This window comes from Chrysochloris asiatica, unplaced genomic scaffold, assembly GCF_000296735.1.
Source record: "Chrysochloris asiatica unplaced genomic scaffold, ChrAsi1.0 scaffold00105, whole genome shotgun sequence".
In the NCBI taxonomy this organism is placed as follows: Eukaryota; Metazoa; Chordata; class Mammalia; order Afrosoricida; family Chrysochloridae; genus Chrysochloris; species Chrysochloris asiatica.
In genome coordinates this window covers 239,465-257,822 of record NW_006408623.1, presented here as the reverse complement: position 1 = coordinate 257,822, position 18,358 = coordinate 239,465, and the positions used below count along the sequence as shown (strand labels likewise).

The window sequence follows — 18,358 nt, the reverse complement described above, 5'->3', positions numbered from 1 at the left end:
CTCCCAAAAGCCAAAGGCGGTGCTCCAGGAAGCCAAAGGTGGTGCTCCCAAAAGCCAAAGGTGGTGCTCCAGGAAGCCAAAGGCGGTGCTCCTGGAGGCCAAAGGCGGTACTCCTTGGTGACTGGTCATCAGGCAGGGCCCTCATGTCACTAAGCTCAGAGTGTGTGTCACAAAGCACAACACCCTGCAAGGTGACGGAAAGAACAAAGAAAGCTTGCTCTTAGTTGGAAGAGCTAAACTAACCAAAAGGTGAAAACACGCCTTTTCACAAAATAGACATTTACAGCAATTTACTAGGTGAATAATGAATAGGCACTAACTATATTGTTATTGCTATTGGAATTTTATGCTTAAAATACTTCATATTCATACGTCAAAAACTGTTAGGTGATAAAAAGATTTATAACTCAAGACAGGTCGTTTTCAGAATACATGCATTTATTTTCTAGATGCAAATATATTACCTTTGAAAACATATACAGTAGTTACAATTTCTGAACTTGAAGTCAGCCTGAGTGAAGTACCCTCGCCTCGACTCATCCACTGAAGAGTCTCAGCACTGCACATGTTACACATATGTGCCTCCCCACAGAAAAGCCAAGACTTCCTCAAGCTTTCAGAGTTACTGAGATGACCAAGACGATTCCTCCTATTTTACATCAAACACTAAATCCACAGGCACAAGACTAACAAGGGAGAGGCCAGCTCTGACCTTCACTGTTCCATCGCTGCTACAGTGTGACGGAACAAACGCTATTAACAGCGGCAGTGTGAACTAGCTTGACTCGTGCCAAACACTGCGGCTAATCATCTGAGATAAAAATAGAGAATGTAAGTGGAACCGGAAATTGAAGGTTCCAAGTCGTAGGTATCCAATTTTCTAACAGCAATCAAGTAGAAACAGCAAAAAATACCAAATACCGTAAGCATTAGTATATAAACCCATGAAACTATGAAGGTCTTTGTATAAATAAAAAAATAAAAAAAAAAACCCAAAAAACTCCAATCACAAATATACAGTACAAGCTAACAAACGGCAATTGAAATTCTTAAAAAAATATTTAAACATTTAAATAACACAAAAGTATACATAAATTTCTGGGAAAGTTGAAAAATATTGCTGGCAAAAATCATGTGTGGCCCAACCATGTTTGTTGACTCTTAGTGTGCAATACTGGATTTACAAGAATGAGCGCTGTAAAAACAACCACTGAGGTCAGTTTAGCTAAGGTGACGATCCTTCCAAGGACATGGCAAGCTGGCACTTGCCTCCCACACAGTTTTTAGGTTCTGGCTTTGGCGTGTGTACAGGTAATAAATATTTGTAGTATACGGTACAGGTGAGCACTTATCTTTCTCCATTTGAAAGTCTTTCTCCAGAATCATATTGTCTTAGAGGCATCCCAGGGGTCACGGAGTTAGAACTTTGCAGCAAGTTCATTAATAATGCAATCTTATTATCTAAGTGTTCCTGGAGTTTACATATTCGCTGATCGATGTAGTCTGTGAGGTTCTTTTCCATCAGTTCCATATTTTTAGAAAGAATCTTTTCCAAGTAAGAGCAAACAGGTTGTTCTTCCACTCTACAAAAACAACAAAACAACAAAAAACAAAAAGCCAGAACCAATTATAACCAAGTTTACAAGACTGAACATACATTACTGATCCTTTTCTCTAATATGATACTGTTTTCTCATCACATATTTTCAGGTTTTGACATATGAGGGGGCTTCAAAATGTCTGTGGGAAAATTTCATTATCTTTGAATTCCATTTTTCTATGAACTTCTTAACGGCCTCCAGCACATGCAGGAGCCCTAGTAGCACAGTGGCTAAAGCGCTCGCTGGTAACCAAAAGGTTGGTCAGCTGGTCACCCTGAACTGCCCACCCTGCTGTCCAGTGCAGGAACCCACAGTGCGACAGCAGGACTTAAGCACCGGTCTGCTAGTTTAAAGTAATCTTAGTTTTCTTTCATTTGAGAATGTTTTATTCCCCTTCATTCCTAACGTGCATCTTTGCTGGACACTGATTTTGGACAACTGTGTCTTTCAGTGCTGGACCAGGTACCATTTCCTGCTGTGCTCTGGGCTCTGAGTGAAAAGTCAAGCTGGCATTCTTCTATCGGGCTATGTCTGAACGTCTTTTCGCTGTAACGTCTTTCTGGAATTTAGTTGTCAGATTATGATGTGCCTTGGCGCGGGCTTTTCTTTCTGCTGAGTTTATAAGCTGATGCCTTTCATTAATCTTGGGACTTCTCGGGCATTATTTATCCAAGTGCGTTTTCTGCCCCACACTCTGTCTTCTCCTTCTGATACCACCCTGGCCAGGAAATCAAAGCACCACCTGATTCCATTGGGCTCCAGATGGAAGTCCCTTGCTTGATCTTGCCAACACCATCCTGTCCTGGTAACTGAAGTATCCCAACTGAGTGGGAGATGGAAGACCAGCTTCCGGCTTGGCCCTGCTGAGACCACCCAGACAACAGAAGCTATCCGCTTCCTCTGAGTGCACATGGAACATCATTTCCCCAGGTGGCTTGTTGAGATCACCCTGGAAACCACAAGTCGCTACCGTTTTCCACGTGGTAATGGGTTGTTGTTCTTAAATGCCACAGAGTTGGCTCTGACTGAGCAACTCTGTGTAGGGTTTCCAACGATTGGCTGCTGAGTTTGACCTGCTGACCTCGTGGTTCAAAATGACCTTGTGGTCCAGTGCTTATCCTACAGTGTCATGCCAGGACTCCTGGTACTTTCATTGAAGTTTGGCTGGAAGAGGGCATATACTATAAAAGTGTTTTTGCCAGTCCCTTGGCAAGCAGGAACAGACTCTGCTTGGAACGTTTATTTCCTGTGTCTACTGGCAGTCTTCTGCTATTCATAAGGTTTTCACAGTGTCTACATATTTGGAAGTAGTTCATCTCCCCTTCTTCCTAGTCTGTCTTCATCTGGAAGCTTATCTGTCCACCCTGGGTGACCCTGCTGGTATTTAAAGTACCCATGGCATAACTTCCAGAATCACAGCAACTCACAAGCCACCCTAGGACATACTGACAGATGAGTGGAGACATTTCTCAATGTAAAGACAACAAAAATCCTCACCACGGGACCAATAAACAACATTCTTATTAATGGAGAAAAGATGGAAGTTGTCAAGGACTTCATTCTTCTTGGATCAACTATCAACATTCATGGAAGCAGCAGTTAAGAAATCAGAGGACATATTACATTAGGCAAATCTGCTGCACAAGACCTTTTTAAAGTGTTGAAGAGCAAAGATGTCAGTTTGAGGACTAAGGTGCACCTGGTATTTTTAATAACCTCTTATACATGTAAAAGCTGGACAGTGAATAAGGAAGACTGTAGAAGAACTGATGCATTTGAGTTATGGTGCTGGAGGAGAATATGGGCTGCCAAAAGAACCAATAGATCTGTTTTGGAAGAAGTGCAGCCAGAGTGCTCCTTGGGGGCCATGATGGCCAAACTTCATCTCTCATACTTCAGACATATTGTCAGGAGGGACCAGTCGCTGGAGAAGGATATCATGTTTGGTAAGATGGAGGGTCAGAGAAAAAGAAGAAGACCCCCAGAGAGATGGATTAGCAAAGTGGCAGCATCAATGGGCTCAAGCGTGGCAACAATTGTGAGGTTGGCCCAGGACCAGAAAGTTTCGTTCTGTTTGCATAAGGTTGCTATGAGTCAGTACCAACTCCTTGGCACCTAACAACAACTGGCAGTCCTGGGTTCCAGGTTTCTCTGGTCCCCATCTGGAATATATATGGGAGGCAAAAACTCCTCACCAACATGTGTTTTATCAACTCCCAATGTTCTCAGGCAGTTTGCCTGTTTTCCACATTCTAGATCTTTACTTCTTTGTTGTGTTATGTCTATCCAGGGCTTTGATGGCTAAACCAGAGGACCTGGAAAGAATGGGGTAACTCCAATTTGACTGTAACTGCAAGTGACCCAAGCAACCTTCACTAGCTGTTTAGTTGTTTTCTGCCATCACACATACTAACCAGTTATCGTTAAAAGACTATCAACAGTTGAGAATAATGTTACCTTTCTATATCTTTATACCAGATAAGAACTACATTTCCCAGTGACTTACTAAACTCTTGCCATTGTCAAGTGGTTTCGAGTCAATTCTGACTCATACTGACCCTGTATCGGGTTTCCGAGGCTGCAAATCTTTTACCCCAAAAAGTCTCCTCTTTCTCCAGGGAAATAGTGCTTATCCCAGCTGAACTTCCTCATTTTACAGATGAAAAATTCTATCAAACTTCAAAAACGTACGAGAAAGCCAGGAGCGAGATGGATGATGTTGTGAAGTGCCGTGGAGTTGTCCAGCCCATTGCAATCCTGTATAGGATTTCCGAGGAGTGAATGATGACCTTGAACCGCCGACCTTACGGTTCAAAGCGACTATGAAAAAGTCCTGAATTCTAGGCTAGTACACTCTGGTAGCGTAGTGGTTACAAATTGGGCTGCTAACCTCAAGGTCAGAAGTTCGAAACTACAAGCTGTTCCGTGGGACAAAGATGAGGCTTTCTGCTCCCGTAAAGATTTGCAGCCTTGGGAGCCCTGTACAGGGTTACTATGAGTTGGAACCGACTCCATGGTACTTAACAACAACAGTACACTAACCACACGGAGTCCTGGTGTGGTACTGTAGGTCAATACACTGGACTGCAAAGCCTGTTTGAACTAAAGGTCGGCAGTTCAAGCTCATCAGTTGCTCCTGGGAAACCCTACACAGGTTTGCTATGAGTTGGAACTGACTTAGTAGCACTTAACAACAAATAACAACACACTAACTACACACTCAGTGGTTTCAACTCAACAGCTCCTCTAAGGGAGACTTATAAGGCTTTTGCGACCATAAAGATTTACAGTCTCGGAAATCCTATATTGCTTAGGAACCTACTCAATAGCACACAGCCACCACTGCCACACGTTGTTTTACGACTTTGTTGTTGTTTTTACTTTCAAGTCAGTTCTGACTCACAAAATGGCATTTCAGAGGAGCAGATGGTGGGTTTGAATCATCAACCTTGCGCTAGAAATCCTGTGTTTATCCAATACTAAGCCACTTCTCAGTCTAACTTGGATTGCATAAAAACTGGGATCCTGAGATCAGAAAGTAAGGCCTGAATACTACAATAACTTACAATCTTCAAATGTTTTTTGGTTATTCTAAAATTAGCCTAGGATGAGCATCATTTACAAAGAAAATCTGATGCAAGGACCCACTTAGCACAACCAAGCAAAAACGCACAGATCATATTCCCAAGCCTCCATTCATGGAGTTAACTTTCTGCTCCAATGCTTACCAGGCGTTGGTACCCCTTTTCAAAAAAAAAATCCCTGAGAAGTGTCAATACCTCAGGTCTCATACGCTTGCTTCATTTCAAAGCAATCCATTTTACTATGAAGAGTATTTACCCTCCAAAAGTTCGAGGGGGGTTCAAAAAAATCTGTGGGAAAATGGCATCAAAAGGTAATGTAATTTTTCTACCATCTTTTCGAAGCCCCCTTGTATATTAATAGTAAAAATGTAAAAGCTCCTAAGAGGCTTTCCAGAAGTTGATTTGGGGACAGTGCCACCACCACTCATTAAGATCTATCTGGTTCCCTTCAGCTGACTCTCCACCCACATTGAAACTGTCTGTCTTCAAATAAATACATACCCAACACCGACGACGCCTTCACGGGGCTTGGTAATCTTCTCCTGCCACTCAGTCTTATTGCCCACCCGGAGATGGTTAACTTGACTACATAAATTCTGAAGAAAAGGAAGCAAGTCAGAGCTGGGGATATCTGAGTTGCCACTTGCTTTCTTTGGTAAGAAGGAGGAAATTGCATCTTGAAGACGACTGTCAAGCAGAGCCTGGCTTTGCAGCACACTGCCACACTCATGGGGGTCTGAAGGGTCCCCTCCACCTGGAGGCCATACATTTTTATCAGGGTCAGCTCTGACGTCGTCAGGCACTTTTCCAGGTGTCAATCCAGTTCGAAACGGAAAAGGTGTGAAGGGTGACTTGTTTAAGGCTGCTAGAGTAGGTACTGACTGTTGTCCAATCATAAGCTTGTCTCCAGTATTTCCCAGAACAGACTGAAGCTGCTCTCCTAAGGGCATGTAATTCTACACAAGGGGAAGAAGAAAATATTATTATTAACCATGGGAACGAACTTTTGAGTAAATGCTACACGCCAGGCACTGTGAATCCTCCCATCTGACACCCTTAAGAAGTAGGGTCTACCCCACAATTCAGTGGAGGAGATCAAGGCTAACATGACCTGGTCAAGGTAACACACCTACGAAGAGGAAGAATGGCAACTTGAACCAAGCCACCCAACTCCAGCGTGAGAACTTCTGATCACTGTACTGTAGTTTTACCTAAAGGAAACATTAAAAACTAGTAGCATGCTTACAAAAATGGCATTGGCAAACTTGAATAATTTCATTAACCTGATTTTGACTTAGCGATCCATGGGTCAGAGTACAACTGCCCCGGAGGATTTCCAAAGCTACAAATGCGTATGGAAGCAAACAGCCACATCTTTCTCCCACAGATTTTCACTAAAAAAATGTCTTAATTTGTAGTAATAACCTTTACTTCTCTTACATGAGCAATAGCGAGCAGTAGTTTTATTAGAATTACATCAGTCCTCAACAGTCAACATATGGTAAGCCAATCATTTTTGCTGCACTACCATTTTTGCAACTAGTTTACAGAGGCCACACCAGAGTCATGCTTCTTAAAGATGGATACTCTCTGATACATTAGTACATTTCTGATGACTAAAACGAACTGTCTCCTAGTGGTTCTAAGACTGCAGAATATCACAGTGTTATGCTCTGTGGCTTCAACGTTAACAAGCAATGAAATATTATTTCCTTCGAAGCTCTGGCTCACCTTTGAGAAAAAGTTATAGTCTTCTGCTTGTCCATGTATGCTCTTCAATTTTTATATGGAAAAGGTAAAATGATCTCTCGCATAGTTAACTGTTAAGGAATGTGGTTCTATCGTAAATTCAAACCAGCCTGCACATCTGTCCCCATCAAGAGGCATCAAACCACTTTCCTGCTGCTCAGCAGCTGCTCAGACAGCCAAGTGGCTGAAGGTCTGTGATGGCACTGACGGGTCGGAGAGAAGGGCCCAGGTCAGTGGAGTCATCAGGGAGGTCTCATTGCAGCTGAAATTTGAATGTGCAGAGCGCAGAGGTCCAGGAGTAGCAACAACTCTGGGGATTTAAAATCACACATGAGAATGTCTGGAGCGGGTGCACACAGGAGATGTGGCAGATGAGGCTGAGGAAGCGGGCCAGGCTCAGCTCACCGAGGGCAGATGGGAAATCTGGATTCTTTCTGAGTGTGATGGCAACAGTCAGGGGGAGGCGGGGTTTGCCCTACCGCTTGAGCTCATTCTGGCTGCACTGTAGGAAATGGACTGTGATGGACAGAAGTCCAGTTAGGAGGCCCCCGAGGCAGTGAGTAGAGGTCATGGTGAGGCGGAAAGAAAGCAGATCTCTCCACTGTCAGAAACTCTCCTTTGCAGAGCTTCCGTGGCCACCAGCTGTCCTGCTTCTCCCAACTCTGCTCATTGTTTCCATGAAAACAGTACTAAATTGCTACTTGTAAATAGCACAAAGGCTGCAAAGAGTTTTTTATTTGTCCTATTTCTCTTTTAAAATTTAATTTATTGGGTGAAATATGGTAACAAAACATTTTAACCATATTTAAACTTACAATTCTGTGACATCAATTACGCACATTTGTACTGTTTGTGTTCTTTTTAAACTCACATTAACCTTGTGGTCTAAGCAGTAACAGCATTTCTTTAGACTTCATACTCGAGGAAATTCATCCTTTAAAAGACCAATTAACTTGCCAAAAACCACGGAATTCATCACTTTGCAGTCCTCGTGTGGGGCTGTGGGCTGAAGTACTGGAATGCAAGGTCAGTTAGAACCACAAGGTCGGTGGTTCGGTTCAAACTCACCAGTTGCTTCTTGGAAACCCTCTACAGGGTGACTATGAGTTGGGACCGACTCGACAACACTAACAACAAACATCAAATCTCTTCTCTTGTCACTCTATCACAATGCCATCATCTACTCTTATGCTTCCTTTTCCCACCCAGCAGCAGCTCCGTGGGAGAAAGAGGAGGCTCTCTGCTCCCATAACGAATGAAGCAGTTCTACTCTGTACTATACGTGGGGCCGCTATGAGACAGGACCTGACCACAGCAGTGGGGCTCTGTTTGGTTTTGGTATCCTGCCAAAATGCAGCTACTCTCCAAGGCATTTGCTTCATTCTCTCCCTTCCCGTGTTCCTGGTCACCTACTATGGGCCCAGCTCTCAAAATCCCCTCCAGCACACCTCAAGGGAGTCCTGTTCAACCTTCTCCAGTCCTGTGTTTTCAAATGCTGTAAGGTTTCTTTCCAGGTAATGTTTCGCTCACAGCTCACCCAACTCACTCCACCCCAGATTAAACTCCTTTTCTTGCATCCCATTTTGCCATTACTCAGTGTGTTGACAAGGTGACTGTTTCAGTATCTCACCATCCAGCCTGTTACTGTTTCCAAGTTCAAACCCTCATTAGCTCCTATCTGGGTTAAGGAAGTAACTGTGTAGCTGGTCTCTTTCTTGTAGGTTCACATTCTTATGATTCACTTTATACCTAACAGTGAATTAGAATTTCTTAAACAAAGCTCCCGCGGGAGAAAGATGAGGCGTTCTGCTCCCGTAAAGATTTACAGCCTTGGAAACCTTGTGCAGGGTCACCATGAGTCGGAACTGACTCCACAGTACTTAACAACAACAACAAAACAAAACTCAACAACATCTACAAACTTCTAAAAGATTATTCAAAGTCCCATGTGATTTATTCCCAATCTAACTTGAAGCTTCCCCTTTTTTGTTCCCCGCACAATGAATTTCTATTTCCTAGTTAAGGGTCTTATCCATTCCAATCTCTATGTCTGGAGTTGCCCCCTCCAAGTTCACTTGCCAAACCTTTCCTCTTCAAAGGTCTAAATAACTTGTCACTTCCTTCAGGAGGCTTTTCCCATTCACTCAGCCTTCACATTTACAAGGGAGCTTCAAAAAGTTTGTGGGGAAATGGAATGAAAAGATAATGGAATTGTTCCAAGAACTTTTCGAAGCTCCATTGTCGTACATTGGCTAACTCGCCTAGTGAGACTGTAAAGACCCTCAAAGACAGACTATGAACTAATTATGGGAGGAGCTCTGCTGCAAACCTCACAGTCAGCTGTTCGAAACTACCAGCTGTTCCGCAGGAGAAAGATGAGGCTTTCTGCTCCCGTAAAGATTTACAGGCTCAGAAACCCTAAGCAAGGTCACTGTGAGTCGGAACCAACTCATCACCACCATTAACTAATTAACCATTTTCACATGCTCAAAAGTGCTGAAATCACTAAGACAGTGCCTAAGAAATGTTTGCTGAACGAATGAGTGGAAGAGTTCCTGGAAAACTGAGATGATCTGTATTCAAAACATTTTATGAAACGGGAGGCATACAAAATTCTATTTTTACAAAACTAATGATAGATAACAGGTAAATCAATAATAAAATTCAAAGATAAAATTCTAAGTCACTGCCTATCTTTATTAAAAGAAATTTGTTGGGCTCTTTTGCAATAATATCTAGTAAGAATTCCATTTCGACTTACCTGCTGTTGAACCCTAACCATATTCATCAGCTGTTGGGCTCCTGGCGATAACTTGGAGCCAATGGATTCCACGATGGTTTGCACCCTGCCGAGATCTATCCTCGATCCTAGAGCAGGACAGCTTGCTGCAGAACTTGCTGAAGCCGGTCTCATGTGTACCACAATTTTACTAACGAACACATAGTGCTTTTCACCAAAGGAGAGCAACTATTAGAAAGAAAAGTTCCTTAAATAACGGTTTTAAACACTAGTTGTTACTTCAGGGTCACTCTTTATATTAACCACACACGAAGGAAGCACAGAGGAACTTTAAATACAGCTTCATTTTTCAGTGTGCTGCCCTACAACAGCAATTGTCCGAGCTTCCCACTGACTGCGAAGCTGAGGAGCTAGTTAAAATTCAGCAAAGTCTTTTTCGGGAGTTCTCGGGTAGTGTTACAGGATAAACACTCAACCTCAAGGTAGGTTTGAACGGCAAGGTTGATGGTTCAAACTCACCAGCTACTCCTTGGAAGCCCTATATAGACTCACTATGAGTCGGAATGGACTCGATGGTACTTAACAACAACAACAACGTCCTTTTCAAACTGAAAAATGACAAAGTAGGAAAGGGTTAAAATACAGGTCTGCGCTGACATCACTGACTATACAGTTAGGCTGACGAGAGCCCTCCAAAGCATTTACTGAAATATTAAAAATTAGTCTTTTTGTATTTAGAAATTACAGAGAGAATGCTAAGATGATCTAATATAAGTGTGGCTGGCTTACACATAAAAAAAAGATGAGGTTGGGCTGATTTTCTAACCTGTCAGAGGAGACCCAACTTGGAAAAGTAGGCCTGGCGCCCAGCTCAGCTAGCTTCTATCCTAGCAGGTCTTTCTAGCGCCGTTACAGCTGCCTCACTTCATCCAGGCTCCTGAACCCAGACATCGCATGTCTGCTACGGACAGCAGAGGAGCAAAGCGCTAAGGGAACAGGCTTTTGAATTAGACAGTCCTGGGTTCAAAACATGGTTCTGCTACTTTTGAACCCTGTAATCCTGGGCAACAGCCACAACCTGAGTCAGGAGTCAAACGAGGGAGGATGTTAACAGTGATTTCACATGGGAGTGCCGAGTACGTACTCCAAGCCACGCATCACTGTGGTTATTTTAATTCTCACACACTATTGCCCTAAAACAAGGAGCCGAGGTGGCATATTGGCTTATGTGTTGGGTTGATAACCACTAAGTCATTAGTTTAAATCCACCAGCTGCTCTATGAGAGAAAGATGAAGCTTCCTGCTATTGTAAAGATTTACAGCCTCTCAGAGGGTCACTCGGAGTCAGAACTGACTTGATGGCACACAATCACAATGACCACCATTGCCCTAAACCAAGCTTTAGTATGCCTGATATACCTAAATGAAATGGCTCTTTGTACTACCATAGAACAGTTACAAAACCATTCAGCTTCAGAGATACTCTCAGACTTGCACGTCAGACAAAGACTCAGGTCAACCAGTCCCACGACCAAAGAACTCTGTTGCGTGGTACCAAGGAGATGAATGGCCTCGAAGATGACCACTTCAGTGCATTTTAATTCACCATCAAAGAAACATCTCATTATTTAAGCCCGTGTACTACCTCTCTCCCCTGGCTGACACTACCTAAAACAACATCTTACAATCACTTCTAAAAAAAGTCTACTGTCGGCTTGCTTTGAAAATCACTTTTATTTTAAAGAGAAGTCATGTATTCCTCGATGAAAGAATGACAGTAGGCACAGAATTTTAAAGATTCCAAGAATCTAAGGATTTAATTTCTTCAGCCCACACCCATTTTTACCATCAGGTGGGTCCAAAAAGGTAAAGGGATTTGCCTAATCTACTCAGCTAGTCAGCAACAGAGTTGAATTCATGTACTGAGCTTGCTAGCTCAGTATTCACTCCCTAGCCTGGTGACATCCCCTGGCTAGAAGAAGACACCAGTCCAAATGTGGTTGTTTGTTAACTTTGCTTGTAATTTCCTAATACTGTTCTAGCTTTCTTGATGCAATGGCACCAAAGCTGTTAGTGCTTTTCTCGGCACCACAAATTTCATATAAAAATAGAATGCTGTTTTTCCTTGAATGATGTCCCAGGATTTCAAAACACAGTCCCTCAGCATTAACTACCATATTCAAAACATAGTCCCTCAGTATTAGAGTATTAGATGCCACTGAATTGGTTACAACTTAGAGCGACCCTATATAGGGTCCTTTTTGTGGCGCTGTAGGATCAGCACTGAATTGTGAACCACAAGGTCGGCAGTCGAAGCTTACCAGCTGCTCCTTGGAACCAACTCGAAGGCACTAACAACAACATGAAGTTGCTGAGGCTGCACACCATTGCAGGAGTAGATAGCTTCATGTTTCTATTGTAGACTGACTGGTGGGCTCGAACTACTGACCCTGTGGTTCGCAGTCTAGTGCTTATCCTACAGAACTAGCATGAAAGTTTATGATGTTGTATTTCCATAACTAATAAACGGTCAAATTGTAAGAGAAGATTCTTTTTCTATGTCCACTAAACATTTCTGAAATAAACCTAAGGACTAAGTTGAACGAATTGCATTACTAAACTAACAGAAAAAATACATGTCCAATGGGGTTTCAGAAAGTTTGTGGAACAATGGGATCAAAAGATAATGGGGAAAAAAAAAAGATAATGGAAGTTTGTCACTAACTTTTTGAAGCACCGTGTATATTATGCAAAAAACATTTACAGTGGTCAAGTTAGTTAAAATTTTGTGGTAACTCACCTTTACTTTACAAGCATGTGTGGAGGATTCCAATTTTAAATATTTTTTGTACAAAATAATCTTCTCAGGTTCGCTAAAAATAAAAGAATTTAAAAAAAAGTTTTTTTTTTAAAACTTTGATTGTGAACTGAGTGAAGGTTTACAGAGATCATCAGTTTTACAGTCAAAGAGTCACTTAACTTCGTTTCATTTCAAAGACTACAATCCCCTCTGTGAAGCAGCAGGTTCCCCTGTTCGTGTGGCATCACACCCTCTCTGTGGCTCTTGTTTCCATTCCACCCTCCTTTCCAGTCCTGAACTTGGTCCTTAGGCAAATACTGACTCCCCCCGCCTTTTTTTTTTTTTTAAAGAAATAAAGATGTCTAAAGATAAAGGTTTCTACATAAAGACTTACATCCTGAGATAGTAGGTCTGTCGACACACAGAATTAGGCTCTCTAGTCAAGTGACCTGGCCACTGGCCACTGAGTCTGCCACAGTGCGAGGCTCCAAGGACAACCACGCAGCTCTGATCATATTGCAAAAGCTTAATAAACGTAGCTATTACTTCCACTATGCATAACATATCAAACAGTTGTTATTCTGAGTTATGTAAGGAGAGTCCGGGTGTGGTACTTAGAACAAACACTGGACAGTGAACTGCAAGGGCAGCAGTTCAAACCCACCAGTCACTCCTCAAAATCCCTATGAGCTGGAACTGATTTGACAACACTTAACAACAAGATGGAGAGTTTAGGGTAGAATCTTCCTGTAAGAGGCCAAAGAAAAGATTAAACAGGCTAGTGTGGAACTAGCCTTAGAATCATGATCACTTACGATGGGCTTCCTACAGAAACATATGTTCAAACTTGATTGATAAATTAATTCTTGGGAACAGGACCACTGTGAGTAAGTACTATAGTATAAGAAAGGTACTACGCCTAGAGAAGTCCTGAGGTGACGCCGCAGGGTAATGCACTGGACCGTAAGGTTGGTCTGAACCACAAAGTCGGTGGTTCAATTTTACCAGCCACTCCTCAGAAACCCTATACAGGGTTGCCATGAGTCGGCACCAACTCGACAGCACTTAACAACTATGTCTAGATGCTTTCACTGACCAGCTCTGACCTACAAACTCATCTCTCCTCTTTAAGTTTTAAGTGTGTATACTGATAAAACTTAGAAAGCTGGTCAAGGCTTTCTCAAGATCGCTAATTTTCTAAAGGGCTAGGCCTGCTGGTATATTTTTTCCTTCTCTCCCCTAAAGTCTGCCACCAACGCCAGAGAATCAAGAAATATTGCAAAATATACTACTGCAAGCGTAAGTCACACACCTGTTATCCAGGACAGTACAAACATTCCTGCCCCTACTGGTTCCAAGGTACTCCTCTCCTAAGTACACTTCCATATTTCTTGCTGAACTTAAAATGCCCAAAGACACGATTTCTTCACCTCCATTAGGGTCACAGGTCAGGTAAAGGAAGCAGGGACTTTCTTCTTGGCTGCTCAGGTTCCTCTTCAATATCATCAGATCCTGGCTGAAAACAACACAAAATGTTAAAACTATGACATAGTAGTTCTCAGAAAACTGCAGAGCAGTGTTAACTCACTTGTTAGACCATAACCCCAGTGCCAGGGTAGAACAGGGCAAGAACTACTTAATAGCATTCCCAAGGCTGTAAATCACTACTGAAGCAGACTGCCACATCTTGGGGATGGGGGTGGAAGGGCTGGGGGTTGGGACTGGTGGTTGGAACTATGACCTTCATCTAAAGCCAAGTGTTTAACCAATGTGTCACCAGGGTTCCTAGTTAGGCCAGAGGGGTAGTATTTCATCTAACTCGTTTTTCATATGAAGTCCAAGAATCTGGCCAAGGACCCAACAAACAATACAGAACTTCTAAGGAAATCACAGCTTCAGGTAAGTTTACTCCTAGGTCCTCTACTCAATCCCTTCTAATTGGTTCTCAGTTCAAGTAAATGTACTTGACTCAAAAACCGTAAATCTTTACTGTAGCAGACAGTCTCATCGTTCTAGGTGGAGCAGCTTGTGGGTTTGAACCAGATACCTTGAGGTTAGCACTCCAACACTAAACCACTATACCACCAGGGCTCCTTTTAGGAACCAATCGGAAAGGGAGTGGGGAGGTGTAGAATACTATAAAAACAAAAGTATATCTTATCCAAAATTAAGTTGATAGAGGTTCTCTATGAAGCCAATAGCAAAACCCCAAAAGCATGTCCACTGAATCCATTCCAATTCCTACAAGGCCGACGTGTTGCAGAGTAGAGCTGCGCTCCACAGTGTCCAAAGCCAGGAGCTTTGGAAAGGAAGCCCAGGTGGCGCCATGGTTAAGTGCTCAGCTGTTCACCGAAAGATTTACAGGTGGAACCCACCAGCTGGAGCAAGATGAAGCAGTCTCTTTGGAAACTATGGGGCAGTTCTACTCTGTTCTGTAGTGTTTTAAGCACGGAATCCGCTCACAGGAAATGTCTTTTGTTTTGTTTTGAATTGGATCTTTTGGAAGCAGATCCCCAAGCCTTTCTTCCCAGGGGCCTATGGCTACTTTATTTGTTTCGGGGTGGAGTGGGGTGCAGAAGCTGATTTCTGATTCTCACAAAGTCATGATTAACGTTAAGGAGTGTGGCAGAGAAGCCTCAGTGTTCGCGCCCCCTCCACGCCCCGGAACCCCCCTCTCCCTCCCCCGCCTGCCGACCCCGCCCCACGCCCTCAGGGCCGCCTCGGTCCTGTCCCACCGCACAGATCTGTCGCCAGCTACTGGGTCCCGGCCCCCACCATCTCCGCTCAACACCCGCTTCCTCCGCACGGTCCCGCAGAAGCGTGGCTGTCACCGAGCGGAGGGAGCAGCCTCAGTCCCGGCCGGCCAGACACACCCCGGGGCAGGCGGCGCCAGCAGCTCCTCCCAGTCGAATTCCCCGGCGCCGAGACCACCCCGGCTGAGAAAGAGGTTCTGGCTCAGGGCCCCGCACGGCGCATCCCAGGAAGAAGCCAAAGTTGGGCGGCGAGTCAGTCCCGGGTCTTCGGTCCTGGCCTCCATCCCGCCGCCTTCTGCCCTGACAAGGCCGGAACTTCTCTTCTGGAGCCCGAGTTTCCGTCAGTGCAGCGTTGAATATAGGAAGCAGGTAACTTCCGGCTTCAAACCTAAGACTCTCCGCTTCTCTCTACTGCCGGGAGAAATGAGAACGCCGGAACCCACCTGCTCTATATACGCATGCGCATGATGTATGGCGTCAGGAACCGGGTCAAAAGCTTCGGAGAGTAAATCAAGGGAAGAGCATGCGCAACTCGTAGCGCTGCTGAGGCTTTGGCGCACGCGCGATGCGGTGCACGTGGGATTGTAATCGTTTTTTCGTCGTTGACTGGGGAGGAGTACTACAGACCTTGCGGACGACGGTTGTTGAACGGTTCCGGAGTGTTGGTCTGATGAGAAGAGTGTGTACGCAGGTTGTTGTGGTCTTGATGCTCCACGCGACGCGCAAGACCCCTCTTCCTGACCTCCGTTTTTTCTCGCGTCAACTGCAAGAGTCTTTGCTCCTTGGAACCAAAGGAGTGGGCAGGCGCAGGGCAATCCCCTCTGCGGCCTATGGGGCCGGGAGAGCGGATCTGGCGACGCACTGGGTTATTCTGACTCGTTAGTCCCCCATATGGTGTCACTGACTGGCGGATAGTGTCTGATGAAGATTTGAGACTTGCCGAACCTTTGTGGGGTCGCCATCATAGCTCATGCAAAACTGATCTGTTGGATGGATGGAAACGGGTAGTCTTAGGCCACAGTAACCCGGGTGTCCAAGGGATGCCCTTGGTTATGAACAATAGAGCTTGTGAAAACTCAGAATCTCTGAAACCAGCATAACTTCCCTGGCCTTGAGGCAGATAGGGCAGAAACAAGCCTCACAGGTGGTGTTTACTGTGTGATTACAAACCCACCACCACCACATTCTTTAGAGTCGTTAATCAACCATGTACCTCAAGGACCCTTGCACCATTATAACTGATTTATAGTCTTGTTATTCAACCTATGTAAACGGGTTTATGGCCTTGGTATTTGAACTCATGGGTCGCACTGACCCAATTAATTGTTACCTAGTATTTCTGGTAGCGTAGTGGTTACGAATCGGGCTGCGAACCTTAAGGTCAGCGGTTCGAAACTACCAGCCGCTCCGCGGGAGAAAGATGAGGCTTTCTACTCCCGTAAAGATTTACACCCTCGGAAACCCTGTACAGGGTCGCTATGGGTCGGACCCGACTCAATGGCACTTAACAAAAACAAGTATTTCTGTGAGCTAACCCGCAATTTTTGCTTCTATACTCCCAGCTTCAGCAAAATTCCTTTAGATAAGCCCCTAGACCCCAGCCAAGAATTCAGCATATATAAACTAGCAGTCATCTCCCTACAGCACGGCAGGTTTAAGAGAATCCATTGTCTCCCTGCCGTCTGCCTATAGCTGCTGTGCTATATTGTTATATAAGTTGGACGTTATAGTGGTCGTCATCCTTCTTTGGGATTCGAACCCGTAACAGTTACAGAAATCTGAAAGTGGAGCTTCTGGGGTCTGTTCTTCCTGACACTGGGAAGAGCATGATAGAGCAAGGGGCAGTTGAGGTAACCTGGACTTGAAGACCGTTGTTGTTGTTGTTAAGTGCCGTCGAGTAGGTTCCGACCCATAGCGACCCTCTATAGGGTTTCCAAGGAGCAGCTGGTGAGCTTGAACCACCGACCTTGCAATTCAAACAACTTTGCAGTCTGGCGCATTAAAATGGAGTGAGATGGGACTTTCCAGACTCTGCCCAGTAAGATGGCAGATGGCACACTTCCCTCTCCTTCGTTGCCATTCCCACCTTTTGAAACAGAATTGGAAAATAGGTTGAAAGCAAACTGGGATATCAGCATTCTCCAAAAGATTTCTCGCCATTTTATTTGTAGTGGTACTGTCTCTAGAAGATAGTAAGAGTTTGTGTTCTCTTACAGACTGTTTGTATTTCTTGGTGGTGGTTGGTGGTTATATGCTGTGGAGTCGATTTTGACTCACAGCGACCCTGTATAGGGTTTCCGAGGTTGTAAATCTTTCGGGAGCAGCTGCTGGTTTCACTGCTGACCTTGAGGTTAGAAGCCCGATTGTAACCCCTAGGCTACCAGAGCTCCTTCTTGTTAAGTATCACGGAGTCAGTTCCGACTCATAGTGACCCTGCACAGGGTTTCCGAGGCTGTAAATCTTTACGGGAGTAGACCGCCTCATCTTTCTCCCACGGAACCGCTGGTAGTTTCGAACTAATGGTCTTAAGTTTCGCAGCCCGATTCGTAAGCACTACTCTAGCGGAGTTCCTCTTTACTTGATATTTTACCCTCACGAAAACAGCATGTAAGATTGGGCAGTTGTTTAGATCTCTTATACAGTAGCTCGCCACTATGAGTCTGAGCGGACTGGTCATCGCAGAGACTTTTTAGGAACTTGTTTGAGTTCTCTGTGCTAGTAAGTATTGGAACCAGGATTGTAGTTTTCCCTCCCAGTACTGCTTCAGCAAATGAAATAAAATCACAGAAGATGGAGCTGAGATCTCAGCTGGCCTGTTTCTTCCTTGATGGTCCTTGAGGGGGATGTAAAATGCCACTTTGCATTTTGGCTCAAGTCTGCCCACTCATATCTACCTGGGTCATCAAAGTAATAAGAGGTGTCTGAGTTGGCATCTATCAGCACTCAGACAACTCTGGAGTTTTTCTTCTATATAAAAATAGTGACATGTTTACAGAGTTCCAGGTATGGTTCTAGCAGCTTTCTTATGCTGTGTTTAATCCTCAAAGCAGCCCTTCTAGGTATGCATGAACATGGCCTTTCCATGCAGGAAAGCTGCTCAAGGTCATACGGATAATGTCAAGGGGAACTGG

General features: G+C 44.2%; 1 protein-coding gene across 1 annotated transcript; it reads right to left on the bottom strand.

The window, feature by feature from the left end:
- Positions 1-1,348: 1,348 nt before the first annotated feature.
- Positions 1,349-15,511, bottom strand: LOC102829340 (chromosome unknown open reading frame, human C10orf88). The gene is made up of 6 exons (XM_006867419.1): positions 15,348-15,511; positions 13,787-13,990; positions 12,475-12,547; positions 9,696-9,902; positions 5,687-6,141; positions 1,349-1,583 (listed from the first exon to the last, which is right to left on the bottom strand). Exons 1-6 carry the CDS (start codon positions 15,509-15,511, stop codon positions 1,349-1,351), a joined length of 1,338 nt encoding a protein of 445 aa, XP_006867481.1.
- Between the last annotated feature and the right edge of the window lie 2,847 nt (positions 15,512-18,358).